The 18856-nt window shown below is 39.6% G+C and overlaps 1 protein-coding gene across 1 annotated transcript in view; it reads right to left on the reverse strand.

The window, feature by feature from the left end:
• Positions 1-18856, reverse strand: part of jarid2 (jumonji and AT-rich interaction domain containing 2) — a 101560-nt gene that overhangs the window by 14293 nt on the left and 68411 nt on the right. Inside the window, exons 4-5 of the mRNA XM_023960183.1 lie at positions 12222-12445; positions 5460-5678 (exon numbers count right to left, since the gene is read on the reverse strand). Coding sequence (XP_023815951.1) covers positions 5460-5678; positions 12222-12445 — 443 coding nt within the window. The remainder of the gene's footprint in view (positions 1-5459; positions 5679-12221; positions 12446-18856) is intronic.

Raw genomic sequence — 18856 nt, forward strand, 5'->3', positions numbered from 1 at the left:
CAAATAAACTTTAAGTAGATTTAATGTTGGGTCTACATTCTCAAATGGGTTAAAGGAAGGTAGAGAGGCAGACAGTAAACATCTCTTTATGGGGAACAATTTGACACATTTTTGTAGATTTGCAGTAGATGAAGAGTCCATCTGTTTGTGATTTACGGTTTCAAAGTGGTAGTAAATTAGTCCGTTTTTGTTAAGGGGCTCACAAGGCACTTCCAATCCAATAATCTGTAGGGATCTTGTCCATTCACATATAAGCCAATCAGTACAGACCAATACCAATACGTGTCAGTCCAATCCAAATCCAAAAAATTGGTTTATGTGCAAATTCACAACAAAGTTCAGACAAATCCAATTCAATCCAATTATAATCGAGTTTCATTTAATAATAGACAAAAACATTCCAGTTTGCTTTTATCAAACTCAATACAAGCCAATTTAAAAGGCTCTACTTCAGGATCTATATATTCTATAAAGGCAGTTTGTAAAAGAGCAAACTAAACCAACAAATTAGAAATCTGCCTCAACTGCCCTTCAACTGTGTTTAATGTAGATTATTTTAATTAGTCTTCTCTAACTGAAAACATGCAATTCTAATTTATAAAAGGCATAAAGATAAATATATACCGTATTTTCCGGACTATAAGTCGCCCTTCTTTTCATAGTTTGGCAAGGGGTGGGACTTATACTCCGCAGGGACTTATATTAGAACTAAATTGAAATAAATACATTGTTAACCCTCCTGTTATGTTCATTTGTGAGGAACAGAGATGATGTTCCTGGGTCAATTTGATGTATGAGGTATGTTAAGTGTTAAGAGGATGTTAGGTGACTCAGAGAATCAGCAAACCTTTTTTACAGTAAGATCTTGAAGGCTAAAAACATAATATTCTATTTTCCAATGATTTCATAGATTCAGAAATGCAATAAAAATGACAACTGTTTCTACAAATACAGGATGAAAACAGAGTATTAGTTGGCCAATGATGCTTCATGAAAGGAATAAATAAATAAGTTTGAGAAAGAATTACTGTGAAATTATGAGATAAACAGTCTGCTATGATTGTGTCATATGAGGTTGTGGAACTTATTAGTTCTTGGTCTCAGATTTTGTCAAATAAATGTCCCGTCAAAATGCGACTTATAGTCCAGTGCGACTTATCTGTGTTTTTTTCTACTTTATAATGCATTTTTGGGCTGGTGCGACTTATAGTCCGGAGCGACATATAGTCCGGAAAATACGGTAGTTCAATTTCAAACCCCCTGTTGTGGGTTGAACAACCAAAAGAAAAAACTCCCTTTTAACAGGAAGACATCTCCAGCAGAAGCAGACTGAGTGAGACCAGCCAGCTGCCTCAACCCGATGAGCGGTGAGAGGACAGGACAGACACCTACACAAATAAAAGCATGGCCTAGGCATAGGACCTGCTATGGGGAAGAAAACAGAGACACAAAGTCAGTCACAGGGATATTAGCATATCAACAGAACCAATGTCAACTGTGTAAACCTTGGAGCATTATGGGCGGTCCCCCAAGTTACCCACCCCTATAACAACAATGTGACCTGAAAACATGTCCAAGGATAAGGAGGTTTAGCCCCAACCAGAAGATGCGTTAGTGAGAAAAAGCTTGTGACTCCTGAACACGAGCAGACAGGTGGAAGGACAGCAAAGCCAAAGAGGACAAACAAGGACTTATCCCAGGCACAAATAATGTTCCTGACAGTAGTACAGAACACCAAGCTTACAGCATCCAGAGTTCCTACACTATTAGATGCTGCAATTTAATAATATTAATAATAATAATAATAATGCATTGTATTTAAAGGAATTTCAGACCAAGAAATGTAATCAATTCATTCTTTTTAGACAGACATGAACATTTTCCACCTTTCCTTCTCTTGCTCAAACTCTCAAAGTTCAAACCTTCATAGAAAAATAAGTCAATTTTTATAGAATAAAAACAAAGAACTGATCGCAATCAAAGGTTTATGTGAATTTGGTAAACTGAGTGCATTCTGTACAGAAGAGGGAGGAGATTGATTGACAATGGCCTACAGCCAATCAGGTCACAGAACAAAATGCCCTGTTAAAAAAGAAATAAATTGCACTAAAAAATTTGCCAAATAGAGAAACCTTGAAAGGTGAACCTTGTTATAGCGAGGGGAAGACTGACTTGAGTCTGTATTTGTGGTTTAATCAAAAGTTTTTCTACAATCTAGAAAAACATCTATAAGAAAAGTCAACTTTGGTTCCCTTTATACTAATGACATTTTCTAGTCGCTGCTAAAGCAGCCAATTATTTTAGAACACCTTTGTCGACTTCTTAAACTACTCAAAATTTACTGTATTGTCACAAACTATCAATATTTTTTCAGCCTTGGACAATAGATGTCTGTCAAATTCCAAGCTTTCCTGCCATTTTGTTGCTTTTATGTGGAGAGCTATGAATCAAACTCGTTTAAATTCCAAAATCCAACCAACTGTTGTTGAACTTCTGTGACAGTAAGCAAGCAGGAGACTGATGCTACGTTCACACCAGGCCAGGAAACACGCGTGCAAATGACCACTTGAAATGAAAAATTGAAACATGTATATGCACTTTTCGGCCTTCCACGTACAAAACTCTCAAGCGTTACCGGTTTTTAAGTCCAGTTTTGGGCCTTATGTACAAAATGTGCAGCAATTGAACGTGCTGTGAAAGATACTAGTCAAACTGTTACCAATTAGAGACTTGGATTTGGTTGTGATAGGTGGCATCCTTTTCAATTCATGGAAGTACCATGCACTGTAAAAACAATGGCCGAATCAAGGTGTGACGTCACCCATATAAACTGCCTTACCTCAGGCTCTCACGAACCGAGGCCAAATCCCTCACCATTGTCGCTCTGAGTCATCCTATCTATGGCAATGGCAACTACTGTTGCCATAGATACGATGACTCAGAGCGACTCGGACCAATCACTGTCGACTGGTTGCAACATGGCGGCGCCCGTATCAGGAAGCAATATTCCTTCCCATTTGGGAACATGAGAAGGGAGGGGTTGAGCTGTCCATTGTTTTTACAGTCAATGGGAAGTACCAACTGTTTGAAAATTGATCATGGAGGAGAAATAAATAATTGTGGTTTGTGCCTGTCCGGAATTCTATGACATCAAATCTTTCTTTTATAGCAATAGAGCCATGAAAGACAAAAGCCTGGAGCACCACTTTGACATTTTGCACCAATCCTCTTCCAAAGCTAGTAATGGTTAGCAACAGTTCAGTGTGTTCAGTGTTCGAGAATGGCCCTTTAGTGCGTTCTTGAACGCCCGTCACATGCCTGGTGTGTACGTAGCTTTAGAGAAAGACTGAGCAGCCATGATTTAGAACCCCTTTGAGACAAAGACAAGGAGATATTCAGACCAAAACATTCAAATGTAGAGAAGTAAAGCAAACACAGAGACACGAACAGAACAAGTCTGTGCCAGAGTGAACTGTCCCACCATAGGAAGACTTCAGGAGATTTAGAGGTTCAGGAAGAAGTATGAATTCATTAAGACATGCAGGTTAAAAAGTGTGGGGCACAAATAGGCCAGATTACAGGTCTGCATCACCAAAGACCATGTGTTTTGTTTTTCCACTTTTATAAACCGAATTAGCTGCTTGTGAAGCCAAAATAAAATAAAGGCTACTTCAGAAAAGTAGTCTTACACAGGTTGATTTAATGTGATTTAGACCCTCCTGAGGCTCACACTAGGCTACACAGAATGGGTTTTAACTTTTGGGGACCGAACCACAAAGACCAAGTGGAAAACCTGGATTGGAAAGAGATCTGTGCAAACATTGGAGAGACAAGCTTTTAGCAAACATGGAAACCTCAATCAGTAAAATATGCATAATTTAAAGGTGCGTATAAACATGCCTTTCTACGTCTTTTCAATAACCCTGTTCAAAATGGGCTCAGACTGCACCAGCCCCTGGAGATGATATTAAGTGACTCCAACAGGAGTGAGAGGAATTAACACACACATTCAATGAGGCTCTTTTAAGACTTAATGAGACCCAATTTAAAACCTAGTAGGATCTAAAAAAGACCAACACAGGCTTTCCAGTGCTCCTCAAATGTTTAGTATGTACATGAAAATTCTGTGATACTGTTTTGAACGTGTGTGTGTGTTTTACACCGTACGTGTGTGTCCACTTACACCCCATAAGCGAACATCTGTGCGCCTTTTCAGCTCCTGACTGGATGAAAATTTGAAATCCTGACGTTTTCAGAAGTGAGCAAAGCAGGCCCAAAAGAAAACTGTTTAATTTAGCTGTGTCAACATGGCACGTGTCCAGGAGCCAAATAGAAGCGCAGAGGGCGCGCTGGTGACTGGCCTACAATGTAAGGGCTTTCCTGTCTTGCTATTCCCTCCATCCCTCCTTTAAAAGGAGTCCACTCCTTTTTTTTGTTTCTCCCCGCCTGTCCTCCATTCACCCCGTCAGTCATCGGAGCCCACATAACCCACGCTCCTGTTGAAAAGTCGCCAAGTTGCTGATTAATCACACTTACACCATGAAACACAGCGAGGTGTGAGCACGCTTTTTTTTGGACGCGTCTGTGTCTGATTTTCAGGATCCTTCAGCTTTAGAGCTCACTTTGCCGCAAGAAAACGCTTTTTTTTTTCCTTCTATCTCCATCTCCATGATCCCTAAGAAAGTATCTCTGTTTGTTTCCCTCTTTATCTGTTTATTTAGCATATCACAGCAAAGGCTTTGCAAACAGTGTTTAGGAAGGAGATAAGAACAGAGAACAAACTGTTCTCAGGCATCAGACAAGCCTAGACTTGTTCAAACAGGTTTTACTGCAATAAAGTTTTCATTCCTATAAAATATTTAAATCCTCCTCCATAGAAATATGAATATGGAGGTATATGGATTTTTTTAAAGCTTTTTTAAGGTGTTACATTCTAATAATTGCAAGTGGTGCCAGATGAAGCAACATGAATTTTTTTCAGTTCATTCAATATCTGGAAAAGAGGATCTGACTTCTTAACCGAAGCCCTAAAAAAAGATTTCTTCCCGTTTTGCCGTCGTGCGCGCATCGTCCCACAAGTATTCCTCCAACATGCATGTTTGTCAGAATGTGCCCCTAGGGGTGAACATATGTTGCGCTCGTGTTGCGTGTGTGTGTCTAGGGCCCAGGACAGCTGTTGCTCTGTGTGCATAAACACCTTGTTAGGGCTTAGTAAGCCAAGTGTTAATTGAAGTGGCAAAGAGTTGCTGTGTGCCCTAAAATCCCAGAGGACTTTGCTCTTGTCTGCAGAGGAAGAAGCCCAAACTTTGGACATTTCTTCTTGGCTTTTTGGTTAAAGTATCATGATTTATGTAAGATTCTGTTTTTTAGTCTTTTCTTTAACTCATTACAGCGTCTGTATTACCCCCCTACATAACAATCACAGAGTAGCATGCTATGTTCCAAATCCTGGCGCTTACCGTGCCCATTAAGCGGCTGCTTGGCAGGAAGCTTGCCCTTGCGGGGCGTGGAGTGGCAGGAGGCGGCAGCTGGGGTCTGGTTGCTGCTTCCGGCGCCGTGTGAGTGGACGCCTCCTCCGTTCCGAACCTCGTTTTCCTCGTCCTCTTCGTCCTCCTCCAGGTCCTCCTCCTCCTGGGAACTTCCAAAGTAGGCCATGTTACTGGGCAAGGCCGGGGAACCTGAGGGCAGAGTGGTGGAGGAGAGAGAGAAAAAGGGAGAGAAGAGGAGGACAAAGCAAATGTCAAACAAGAAAGATTACATCCAATTTTTTATAATTTACCAACTACACATGAATCGACATAAACATGTAAACTGTGGACGGTAGAAATACCAGTCACCAAGCCTGAGAGGAACATTGATTGTGCTTTCACATCAGCATGTAAGCAGCTCGTTCAGACAGTAATGGAGGAAAACAACACCAAAAGGGAGGCTCGCTCACAGAAAAATGTAACTGTATGTGTGGTTATGATGTTTGATGTTATTATGGCGTGTTTGCAATTGTCTAACTGTAATCAACGAGAAATTGAGGCAAACTCCAACATTCATACAGGGATAATTAAATCTGTGAACACGCTTTAATGAAGTTGTGAAGCTTTTATCACCAAATCGATTGCACAGCATCAGCATCCACTTTCCTTTTATTACCCTTTTAGGGGCTGCACTGCTTAAGGGGCATTAATGTGAAGATATGCAGCATTATAAGGCAGTTCAGAAAATGCTAAAACGTGAAGGTTTATTTTGTTGAACTATAATAGGTACTTCATGCAAATATTAGTCTTCTTCTGAGTCGTTCCCCGGCAACTTTCAGAAGTGGCAGTGATGGATGGAATTAGAACCACTTTAGAAACTACATAAAAAACCTACAAAAAAGTTACAAAAAGAGGGATTTACTGTCTTTATTTATTTAGGATATATATATATATATATATATTAGGGCTCCACGATATGAGGAAAACTTGCGATATGCGATATTAGAGATTAATATTGCGATAACGATATAATTTGCGGTATATAAAAATTTGAAAAATGCCAAAAACACCATTCTCATTTCATTAGAAACAGTTTAAAATTATACTCCAAATGACCCTCATTGACGTAGGTGAAAAACATCTAACATAATAGGCCTCCATCCGATTGGTAAACAATGGGAAGGCGTCCATCTGATTGGTCAAAGCATAAAGGGATTTATTTGATGCGTTAAATGCGTCAAGCTGCCATAAGATTGTTTGAACACATTTTGGGTTTACGATTTATTGCGATATTCGCCGTCTTTTGCGATATGCCTATTGCAGAGCTGGATATTGCGATAACGATAAATTTGCGGTATATTGTGCAGGCCTAATATATATATATATATATATATATATATATATATATATATATATATATATATATATATATATATATATATATATATATTTACATACATTAAAAACTATTAAAAGGTACAATTTTCCCTTTAAAATCTGAGCTTTAGCTCCAGCGTTGATGTTCTTCTTGAACTATTGTAATTCTTTAATTGTTTGAACAATTAACATAATTCCAGCCCTTTTCTCCACGTCTGTCAGAATTACTTGAATTGCGTAAACGGTTGAAGAGTTTCAGTGTTATTCCCGTGCTATTTTGCTGTTGCAGGAAACAGGCATACGGAACGCTTATATTAAATAAAGAAAAACGTTTTCGAGATCTACATACAAAAGACGCGGCCATTGAACGCACAGTATTAGATTGACCAATCAGGGACTTGAATTTGGAGGCGACATATAAGTGGCATCTGTTTTAACTCACAGAAGTGCCAACGGTTTGAAAATTATATCATAAAGGGGAATGTAATAATTGCTGTTTGTGCCCGGCCAGAAATATCAAATATCAGAATAAAGCTGTGAAAGAAAAAGCCTGGAGCAAAATTCACGATATGGGTACCGCTTCGACATTTCACTCCAAAACTCTTCAAACTGTAGGTGCTGGACCAGTCTCAGGTAGCAACAGTCCAGTGTGAACACCATATACTAAGCACACTTTCAAGAGTGTGTTTTTAGAGCCTTCTTGAAAGTGCTTCACATGTCAAGTGTGGAAGATTGATAAACGAATCAAAGAATTGAATGTTTTGCACAAGAGCTACTGTTTTTAAAAAGTGATGCCTTGCAAACAGAAGGGTGTAAACTAAAGTCTTGAACACAAAATAAAAAAACAAATGACTTTTTTCGGCACCTTTTAAGGCAAAAACAAAAAGTCTCTGAGTGGAAGAGAATTATGGAAGTCTATTGTTTTTGCAGAGGGACACCAGTTCTGTCTCCAAGCTGATAAGAGCTGTCATTGTTTCCTGAAATCTGCTTTTCCATGCAGGCTGCAGACTATTATTGCGTCTGTGGTTGAACACCTTCAACAACAGAAACCTCCGTCGGTTTTCTGGCTTTTAACCCTTAAATTAGACTTTAAACGTTGTAGCACACACCAACAAAAACAGAGGGGAGCATATATGTGCCTGTAATGACTAACAGAAACACACACAACTAACACAAAGCAACACCATTCATCCCTGCAATGAGCCGATTCCCGCTCAGACCAAACAAATATACCGAAACGACACGGTGCAATTAGCTTCTAATAACTGGTTTCATTAACTAAATGAGGTAATTTGCTGCCCTGAGCTGAGGTCAGGAGGCCAATGGGAATGGCAACAGACCGCAGGGCAACTTGGGGTCAGAAAAAGGGCCAGAAAAAGACAAATGGATTTAAAAATAACAACCAAAGAAAATAGGTTCAGTATTGGTGTGAGCCACTTGGTTAAAACCGGAGACAGAAAAAGAATATATGTTGGTTTTACAGAGGAACAAAAAAAAAGCCAGACAAATAGAGGCAGATGCAACCGTCTGCCTTACATCGTGGAGACAAAAAAAGGAGGCTTAAAACAATTAGTCAACTTGCCTGTTATATTTAGGGGTTTCATTTTGACCCCAAAATATTGCATTTAGACATTATGGTGGAAGTCATCTGCAGCATTACACTAAAACTCCATATGCAACAAAACGGTGCAAACAAAGAGATCTGTTCATTTGTTGGAGAAAATTCCTACTCCAACATCTCATCTTCAGCTTTTTATCCCACCTCATTTCAGCCAGACGAATTAGTTAGTAAGAGTCTATTATTATTGTCTTTTATTTTTAATTTTTAACAGGGCTCTTGGGTAAAAAGGCGTAATTATAAACTATCAGTTTGTAGGAAACCTTTCTTTTGTTCCCTTAACTGGAACAGAAACAATGAGGACGATTCCAGCAGTCAATCAGGAGGGGTTTAACTGCCATGAGAACACGTGGACATGATGGTTTCTAGCCACACGTTTGTGCGGAAAATAAAAGCTGCCTTAAGGCTCCATGAGAAGATGAAGAAGAGAGAAGGAGGAGGAGGAGGAGAAGAAAATGTGAGGATAACGCACGCAAGGGTTAGAAATTTAGTTTAAGAAGAAAGCAGTCCAAAAAACATAAACCGTTTTGTTTTGAGAAAGCATCACAGTGAGGTCGTTTAACAGAAAAGCTGTCCAAAACATAGATCTAGCACCCCCAAAAAAAAATGAAAATTCAAACTTTACAAAGACTTTAGAGAACTCCCTCTGTGGTCTCTTCACGAAGAGTCCATATTTGTTCTGCGTGTTTAATAACATCACAGCAATCAGCTGTCATGGTTCACTGGGTCAGACCTGTTACATAAGCGGAGCTGAAGGCCTGACCTCACTGAACCTGGGAGGCAACGCTCAGGCTTTTTGTAACACCAAGACACAACAGCCCGAGGGGCGGCAGAAGAGATTTGGAGCACATACCCACGACTCTATTTGTCTTATTTATTTAGATGCATTTTTGGGTTTCCTGAAAATAAAATGTTCCAAGTTATAGCTGTATAGGTGACTAGACGACGTTTTAAAACAGTTTTACCTCTTTGTTACATCACTCATGTCCGTGATGCCCCCGCCCCACTCATGCTGCACTTACTCTTCCTCTGTTTAACCAGAGGCCGAAAGGGCCAGAGGCAGACTGTCTGGCTACAACCCAAATGGCTTTCTCTATGGATATAAACAGGCCGGCCACGGCCCTGGACCACACATAAACACTATCCTGAGAGTGCAGGCCGAGAGTCGGCACGCCAGCTTGTGTGTGTCAGTCAGAAACAAAGTGATGGACGTCAGTCAATCCCTCGTTGCATAAGATTAACACCTTTATTTGCACCAAATGATCTTGAGTGATAAAAGTGATTATACATGTTTGTTTTTTTTTGCATTTTTCTTAAGAATGTGTGGTAGCCCTGTAAAACATCTCAGCCGTCATGTTTCAGCAGCTTTTATGTGGCCGTCATAAGAAGTGATGGATGGAGGCCTTTGGGGTGGATGTGTTTTGTTTACCAGATAAGATAAGCAAACACTGCCGTTGATTGAGTCCAGTGTTTACATTCTGAGTGTTTGACATGAGACGAAGTCCAGAAATGGCCAAAGGGGGTCCAGGGCAAAAAGGTCATATGTTCAACTTCCAAACTCAACAGATATAAATTAGGTAAACTTTAAAGTCCCACGCTGATCATCTTTTGAACTATATTCAAAATGTTCCCAGTGGTCTTTAATGATGATTTGGCCATTTTTAGCTAAAATCCAAAACACCTGTCTCATTTTCTAGGGCATAGTTTCTGCAGAGGGGCAGTAATTCATTAGAAATTCACCTCTGAGTTGTGGGCGGGACCGCTGGCACAGCGCAACTCTGCCTCCCCTGCCCCTCCCTGTTACTGAGAGCTCTCTGTTTACACTCTCTCCCACTAGCCTACAGCCCCTCACACCACCAACCTAACAATTGCGGCGAGCATTATTGGAGGTAGCCGTATAGTTTTGAGTCAGATGCCAGCTCAGACGAGGAAAAGCGAGACCCACATGGATCTAGTCGGAGCAGGGAGCTTGTGACCCCCCCCAGCGTCACAAATACAATCTTTTTCCAATTACACTTATCCATCTGTTCCTTATTTACAATGATGCGGATAAAGAAATACTCAGAAACTTAATTTTAAGCTTAATTTTCCATCAGAAAAACGCAACAAGAACATGTTCAAAAACATGATTTTAATTGGAATAGGTCTTTAGGGTAAAAAAAAAAAGCATCGTACCAAAGAGATGCATTTTTCTTAAGTGGAACTACAGGTTTGCCAAGAGACTTCAGGAAAAGATGAACCAAACCAACAAAGTTGACGAGAGTCCTCCTGGACGCTGAGGAGGAATGGAGGGCGCACACACCGCAGATAATCACATGACCTCAGCAGTTAGCACAAACGTTAAATCCCACCCATGAAGGAGCACACACACTTTGGCTGACTCAACCTCAAGGGTTCTGCTGACATTCTCCCTCATCTCCTCTCGGGGTAAGGGTCCCCTGCATTTAGAACCCCCCCCCTGTCAGAAAACCCTGCCCTTGGATGGACCACACACACATCGCTGAAAACTCAATGCACTTTGAACTTTCCCTTTCCGAGCTGAGCAGAGAAGGTTAAAAAGGACTAATTCTAATCATAAATGTAAAAAGAAGGGCTGGAAAACGGATCTTTATCTGCAAAATACATCAGAGATTAAACAATTAGCCTGTGGTGACACACCGGTCAATCACGGTTTGCACACTGAAGACTTTCTATAAGCAACCTCAAATCATGCCTCCTTCAATGAGCCCTCTGAGGTTCCAATGACTTTCTTTAATGTGGATACTCCCGCTAGAATGGCAACGTATAGGCATGACGTCTCCGCAGACACAAACTTAAATTGGTTTTGCCGCCGTTTGATGCCAACTTTGGAAGTTGGGCAGAGGTTAATCATTTTAACTGTAAATTCTTCCAGAGCAAGGCAGTTCCTTTGTGTGAGCGAACTGGCAGAGACGGGAATGTCACGTCCTTGTTTGGAGAAGCCGTCTATGAGTTTTAATCATCCGTGCACTAAACCCTGTGATGACACACATCTAAACATGACGCTAGGAAAATTAATGAAGCTGTTATATAGCAGTACCTCCTGAAGATGAGTAACTTTTATAGAGCTCTGCATCAAACTGTGACCTTTTCCCTTTCATTGGAGATCTTTGCAAAGGTTTTACACAAAGGTCCAACAAAAAAAAAATGGCAATAAAACTATAATAAAATGCATATTCACAGAAAACTATTGTAGTTTAAGCCACTCTGCTGACCTAAAAGGAATATATTAGGTGACTTAAAACATCAAAATCCGTTTTTTTTGCTTTCATTTATTTGAAGCAAAAAAGGTCGCTGCTAATTGCCCAACATTGCTCTTCAGTTTATTTGACATCCCATGTTCTTCAGAGTCAATGAACCTGTGCAGTTGGTGGAAGGTGTGTCTGTGTGTGTGTGTGTGTGTGTGTGAGAGCTGCACACTCAAACAGCTGCTGTAGTGGATGGTGACAGGCAGGGTGTTAAGAAGACAGACAGTTGTTGAACAGTAGGCGGGGGGGGGGGGGGGGGGGGGGTGCAAGCTGATGAAATGCAGGATAATCCTAGCCTTAGGCGAGCGCACAGTTAGTGGCAGTACGGAGATGGATTGTGTGTGTGTGTGTGTTGTGTTGGGTTGTTACAGTCAACAATCAGCTTCACAAAGGCAAAAAAAAATACTTTCATAAATTGTTTATTTATTAATGATTAACATACATGCAGCTGATAAAATGCTGAGACATCATTTTGTGTCCTTGTCTACTTACCTCTGAGGCAGAGGAAGGTGAGGAAGTCCTCCGTCTTGGGCTTGCGTCTGGACAGGTCCTGAATGGAGGACGACAGGGATGAGGACGACAGCGATGACAGGGAAGAGGATGACCCGGTGGCCAGGCCGCCGTTCAAGCCGTTTGGGTCGGCCACTTTGATGGGAGTAGTGCTGGGTGAGTTGGGCTGCGACTGGGCGAACTTCCTCTGAGCCTGAAGCCGAGGCCTGAGGGGGAAGAAAACAACGTTTTCATTCTACTAATTGGCAAAAAATGCATTTTTATAGGTCGGCCAGTCTTTTCTGTCTTTTTATTAACATGGCCCAGCAGCTATTGTCTCGTTGTGGAGTGTTTTCTTATATCTGCCCTGGAGTGAGGATTTAGAGTCCATGGGTGTGCAACCACAGACTATTATTCACATGTGCATTGGCACAAGGAGCCTATGCCTCCAATCACATTTGTGATCTATTGTAAAAGTGTTTCCAGTGGTCTTTAATTTTGATTATGCCATTTTGATCCAAAATGTAACAACCAGTGTCGTTTTCTAGGCCATACATTGTGCAGAATGGAGCGGAGCAGGGAGCTTGTGATACCACCCACTATATTTTCTGCATAGCAAATACGATTTTTGTTTTTTTAAAGGCACGATTTGAGCAAAGAAATACTTAAAAATAACATTTTGATCTTAATTTCTTTTTTATGTCCTCTGTTGTCAGAAAAATGACACAAGAACCTGTTACAAATACCAAAACACAATTTTCTTTAGAGTGGGTCTTTAAATGACTGTTGTGTCTTTGAAAATCCACTGTACACAAACAGGAGTTACATTCACTGCATTTTCATTTCCTCCTCTTTCGTCTCAGGTTTTACACTTTCAACTTTCACTCTCTACATTGGACTGTTTCCTTTATACATTTATCTCAGTTTTTTGGCATCCAGGGAGGTGTGACTGATGTAAAGAAGCGTATGCTTGCAAGAAAGAGACGGACTTGGCTTACTAGATAACACACCTGGGCGTATACTCTCAACACACACAAATCCACAAGCATCCCGGCCCGAACAAACCAAATGGTGGCCTCAATTGATTAGTGCTGCTGTGTGTCAGGTGAGAACATAAGCTACACTATAAACGTCCAGTAGTAGTGATAGAAGCAATGCGATATCCTAGTATTATTTGTCAATTTGCTCTGGACCAGACTGAGGAAAAGGATAGAAATGGGATCATGTCTGAAGAACACCCACAATGCATTTGGCGCAGCCACTGAGAGGTTCACAGCTCCAATTACACTCCAATCAAAGAGCAGCGCCGAGTCAAAACGTGTCAATTTCCTGCCTTGACATACACTCGATATGGGAGAAATTGAGGACTGATTGTTCAGACGTTGCCTGGGCTCTCCATGTGGAAGCAGAGAACCAAGAACCATTGTTTGCCGTTCATATATAGTAAACAACCCAGCTGCAGCAATTCATGGGATAAATACATTCAAATGAAAAAGTAATCTGTGGTTAGAACTCATTTTTTAATCATGTAAACAGTTGTTTACATTATACAGATGAATACCTGCTGAGTGTAAGCTACCTAATAAAAATAATGCACTAATAGTAACAGCATACAAGGGTGACTTTAAATTATAAAAGGATGCAAAAAGAATATTTTAAAAAGCCCCAACTTCCTGCTCCAACCAGGAGTCATTTTCTATGGATGACATCACACCCACTCGGTCCAGTTGGCTTATCTAGTGAATGGTTTGGATGAAACAAAAGCTTAAGAGAGCAGGAATAAGACTGGGATAGTCAAAAGGAAAATGACTGGAAAAACAACTACAAAGTCAAGGAGGGGCTGATCATAGGCCAATGAACAACAACATCTAAAAACTAATTAACTTTTTTTTTTTTATTAGTAAAATTTATAAAGCCAGTGCAACAATGTAACCAAACTGAAGCATCATTTCCAATGTCTTTCTATACGTCTATTGCAGAGCAGCTCTTTAGAAGCAGTGCTCCACTTTGAAATGACAGGATTTAGAGGGGTTGGACAAAAGATGAGTGACATGGAAACAAATAAAACAGAAATAATAAAGTTAGGAATTTACTGTAATTATCAGATTACCAGTTTCAAAAACTCTTTTTAATTCTAACAGCAAAGATGTAATAAAAAAGATGCACTTCACTGATGGGGTGATAATAGAGTTTATGGGGAATAATCTGATGTATAAAATGATAGTACAGCATATTTCAAACACAGTGACTCTGATAGGTACTCATTTTGAAAGGGGATGGCTTCTTCAAAAACTCTGCTTGTTAGAGTAAAACAGCACTAAAGTGATAGTTATCATAAACGGAAAAATAAATAAAATAAAAACAGTGACGGCAACGATTATTTCCCAACTTCCACCCGTTATCTTTGGAATCACGGAAAGTTCTGCAAATAAATCCAACGGTGACTGTTAGTAACCGGGGAAACGTACAATGAAGAGTGCGAGGTTTCAGGCAAACGCAGAGAAACCAGCATGGGAACAATTTGCATCGACATAGCTGTTTTGTATTTACTGGCAGCGGATGAAGGGCTGAGTGGTAACATGATGCCTCTGGATTGAGCGCTCCGTTTGCCCAGAGGTGATCCGTCTGTGTGAGAAAACATGTGGAAGTGGAGATTCAAGCTGTTTCCAGGCATGTCAGGCTGCTGTAGGAGAAGTCACTGGCAGGGAAAGAGGCTGATGCGGGATAAACTAGACCAAAAGGTCCAGACGTGAAAAAGTAAGGGATGTCTATTGATCCTCCAATAAGTAACATTATACACGTTTTTGTTAGCATCACTGAATCATTGACAGTTTAATTTACAAAGGAAAAAAGGCATTATGTGATGACTTGATAAGACAACAACAAAAAATGTCTGCATCTTATTATATTTCAACAATATTTCAATGAAAAGCTTGAAGATGACGCGCCTTCCTTCTTAGTAAAAGCATCCGTACTGCGGAGACGGGAATACATAATGAACCGACCTTCTATTGAGTTTGTGAAACCAGCATCATATAAAGCAATAAAACTATTTCGGTTTACTGTCAGAGCAAATAAAACCTGGTGATAAATTGAAAATAAAAAAAAAAAAAGAAAGATAATTCAAATGCAAATACAAGAGAAAACAATGCGGCTAAAGCAACACTACAAGAGTATCTCTTAGCAACAGATTAATGTAAATATCTGATATATGCACATTCAATATTGACATTTGAGCACAAAGAGAAAAATCTATTTTTTTATGTTTAAGCTTAAAATATGCCTACCGTCTATAATATATGCAAAACTACAAGGAATAACTATTTTAAATATGTCAAATATGCTGCAGGGTTAGAGAAGAAAATACAAGAGCAAACGCAACTGCAGTTTAACTACACATCTGCTGCACATACATACAACACATGAAGACCAGGCCACAGAAAAACAACACACACATGCTATTAGAAGCAGATTTTTTTAATAACACCAGTAATAAACTGTCCACTAAATATTAATGTAGATTTGCGCGCTGGCTTTGCAATTGACGGGGTGTTCTAGTCTGTTACTTTAAAACTTCCTGAATGAAGCCAAAATTCTTTTGACTTTTCACAAAATCAAAAAGGAAGTAGATTTTTTCTGTTATTAAGTTACACGCACTACAAAAAATAAAGCAAAGTAAAATCGGAAAAAAACAACCAGAAACAAGTGAAAATCTTTTTTTGGTGAAGATAAACAATAACATGAAATGCATATGATGTATTAAATGATTTTTTTGTTTGTTTCTGAAATGGAATACTTTTTGTTTCTTTACGTAGAACAATAATACATCTAAAAATAGGCCTGCACAATAAATCCTAAAGTTATCGTGATTTCAAGCTGTGCAATATCCATTTCGCAAAAGCTGGCGAAAAAAATCCCGATAGATGGTATGTGTTAAAACAATCTTTGGCAGCTTGTTTAATGAATCGAAAAAATCCCTTTATGCATTTGACCAATCAGATGGAGCCCTTAACGTTGTATGCAGACGAGGGCCATTTGAAGTATAATTTAAGGTATTTTGACTCTTTTTTTACATTAAAATCTTGCAGTGAAATGGAAATGTTTTTGGTTGTTTTGCCATTTGATCATGTATCATAAGTTATATCGTCATCGCAATATTGATCACTAATATTGCACATCGTGAGTTTTCCTCATATCGTGCATCCCTATCTAAACTTTTTTTAACCAAACTGAATTTTGTACTTGAGCACAAGAACAAAAAGAAAAAGTCTGTCTGGAGAAAAAGACAAAGTTTTGTTGTCACAATTCAATCTGGGTTCACATAAAAATGAATGCTCACTTCTGGATGTAAATCGCGTGAGCAGGAAAATGATAGGAATGGGTCTCTTATTCAGAAGTACAAACCACTGTGGGTTTGATTATGGAAACAAATCATGAAACTCATTTGCCTTCAAGTCAACATTTATGAAATAAGTTTGAAAATGTCACAGAAAGGTCCTTTGACAGTGTTGCCACACGATTACAACGACTGACAACCAAATTTAGCTAGTTACAATCAAGACATCAAACCGTTTTTAGAAAGTACTGAGGGCAGCATATTACTGATTTTATGACAGGAACATGCTGGCCACAGTTGGCCGGACTTTGGACATGTCTGATTTAAATAGTCCTTGTGAAACTTTCGTTTTTTTGGGGGGAATTATGTAGGACTTTAAAGAAAGAACTAAGCAAAAATGGCTCTGCGTGGGTTTCAGAGTCGGTTATCTGGGTGTTACATGTGCCAGTTGTTGTGCGATTTGAGTTTCAGACCTTTGCCGCTCCGACGTAACGGGATATTTGGGTAAAGCTGGGAGGAAACACGAGCTGCTTTTTTCCTCAAAACAATACTGTGAACATTCACACTCTACAGGGTTATGTAGAAAACTAACTACATAAGTATAAAAATGAAAACTTCCAAGACAGAGTTAAGACAAATCTTAAGTAAGAACCAAGCCAGAAAATAAATTGGCAAAAAAGCAGCCATAAACAAAAAAGTATCCCAGGCTGAAATAATATTAAACATGTTCAAAATCTAGCTGTGGTCTTGGGTTGTTTAACAGAGTTACATCTGACAGATAAGAACAAGGGAGACTCTTGCAATGGTTTACCTCTTATGGTATGGGTTACAGTTTGAAGAGCGAGGACATGAGCCTGACTCTGCACCTTCGGGGCTGTAATAACTGCTTCCAGATGGCCCACATGGTCCTGATAAAGCACTGCCTCACTGCAGCCGGCTCTTAGAGAGCATGTGTGTGCGAGAGCCTGGATCGATTTCACCCTCATAGGGACACCTCAAGCGTTCGACTTTATGTTTTAGTACTCAAAAGTGTACGTATGTTAATATGCAACTATCAATCTTGACAAAGTGACCCCGTTTAACCAAAGTCTCCCTGTACTCTTGCGCTCGTTCATCAACCTGTCTGTTCAAATAAAAACTCTTCACCAAGTCAGCAAATAAAAACATTTTCAGCATGAATTTGCTAACTTTGTAAAACATGTTGATTTAAACCAGTGCTTCTCAAATAGTGGGGTGATGCCAAGGGGGGGCGCGCAGTAGTAGCGGCTTTAGGCATAGGTAATTGTCCGTGGCACAAATTGGGGGGGGGTGATGACAGCGGCTCAGTGCTTGGAAAAAAATCTACGCCTCTATTGGTTTCCTATCATCTGTTCTATGACAGAGTTTGTCACAGCCTGAAACTGTGAATTCCCGTCCCTGCAGCTGCGCGTTCCCGTCTCCTGTCACACGCGTGTGTGAGAACGAAAGGGGGAGGGGTAGAGGGCTCAGGCTGCCAGGTGGGACGGGGCGCTCTGTTGCGCAACACCAGGATCACTTTGTGCCTTTAGATAACTCAGCTCATGCTAATAATGTCATACTTTATGAACTATTGTAGATGACGTGTCTTTATTTTCCATCAATGTATTCTTTGTCTGCCTGTCGTTTAGTTGGTGTCAGTATTTGACACAAAGACAGCAGGTAATGCAGGAAAACAGCTGCACTTTATGACATCATGAATAAACCATCCATCACTTAGAAAAAAAAAAAATCAGCTTCCACATCCACATCAATGTTTTTTACCTATTTCTTCAGACTAAAAACATTAAATATATTGGTGCTGCTGTGTTAATGTTTCAGATCAATTTACATTTAATATAATTTATTGATTGAATTATTTTTCTCAGCATCAAATGGTTCAGTTGGTCAAAAATGTTTCTAGTTTAAATAAGGACTGACAGATTTTTTTATTTCAGGCACTTTAAGCTACTTTTCTGTTTTAGACTATAACAGGGTTTCTGTGTGGCTAAATAAATGTAATATTTGTTGACAGTGGATTTATATGCTTTTTCTCTTTTTTTATTGTTAAAAGATACAATTTTAGGTATCCTTAACTTTTTATAGATACTAACCTAATATAAAGTATTTTCTTTTTCGTAGGGGGGGGCTGGCAAAAAATAATTGACAAGCACTGATTTAAACAGACATAAATATGCAACGCTCACATGATTTCTGTATACACCTAAGGAGAAAACTAAGAAAAGTCCACATCTAGTCATGCATCAAGTTATCAATTTGACCTTTTCATTGTAAACAAAACACCATA

The sequence above is a fragment of the Oryzias latipes genome, chromosome 11, assembly GCF_002234675.1.
Source record: "Oryzias latipes chromosome 11, ASM223467v1".
NCBI classification, from domain to species: Eukaryota; Metazoa; Chordata; class Actinopteri; order Beloniformes; family Adrianichthyidae; genus Oryzias; species Oryzias latipes.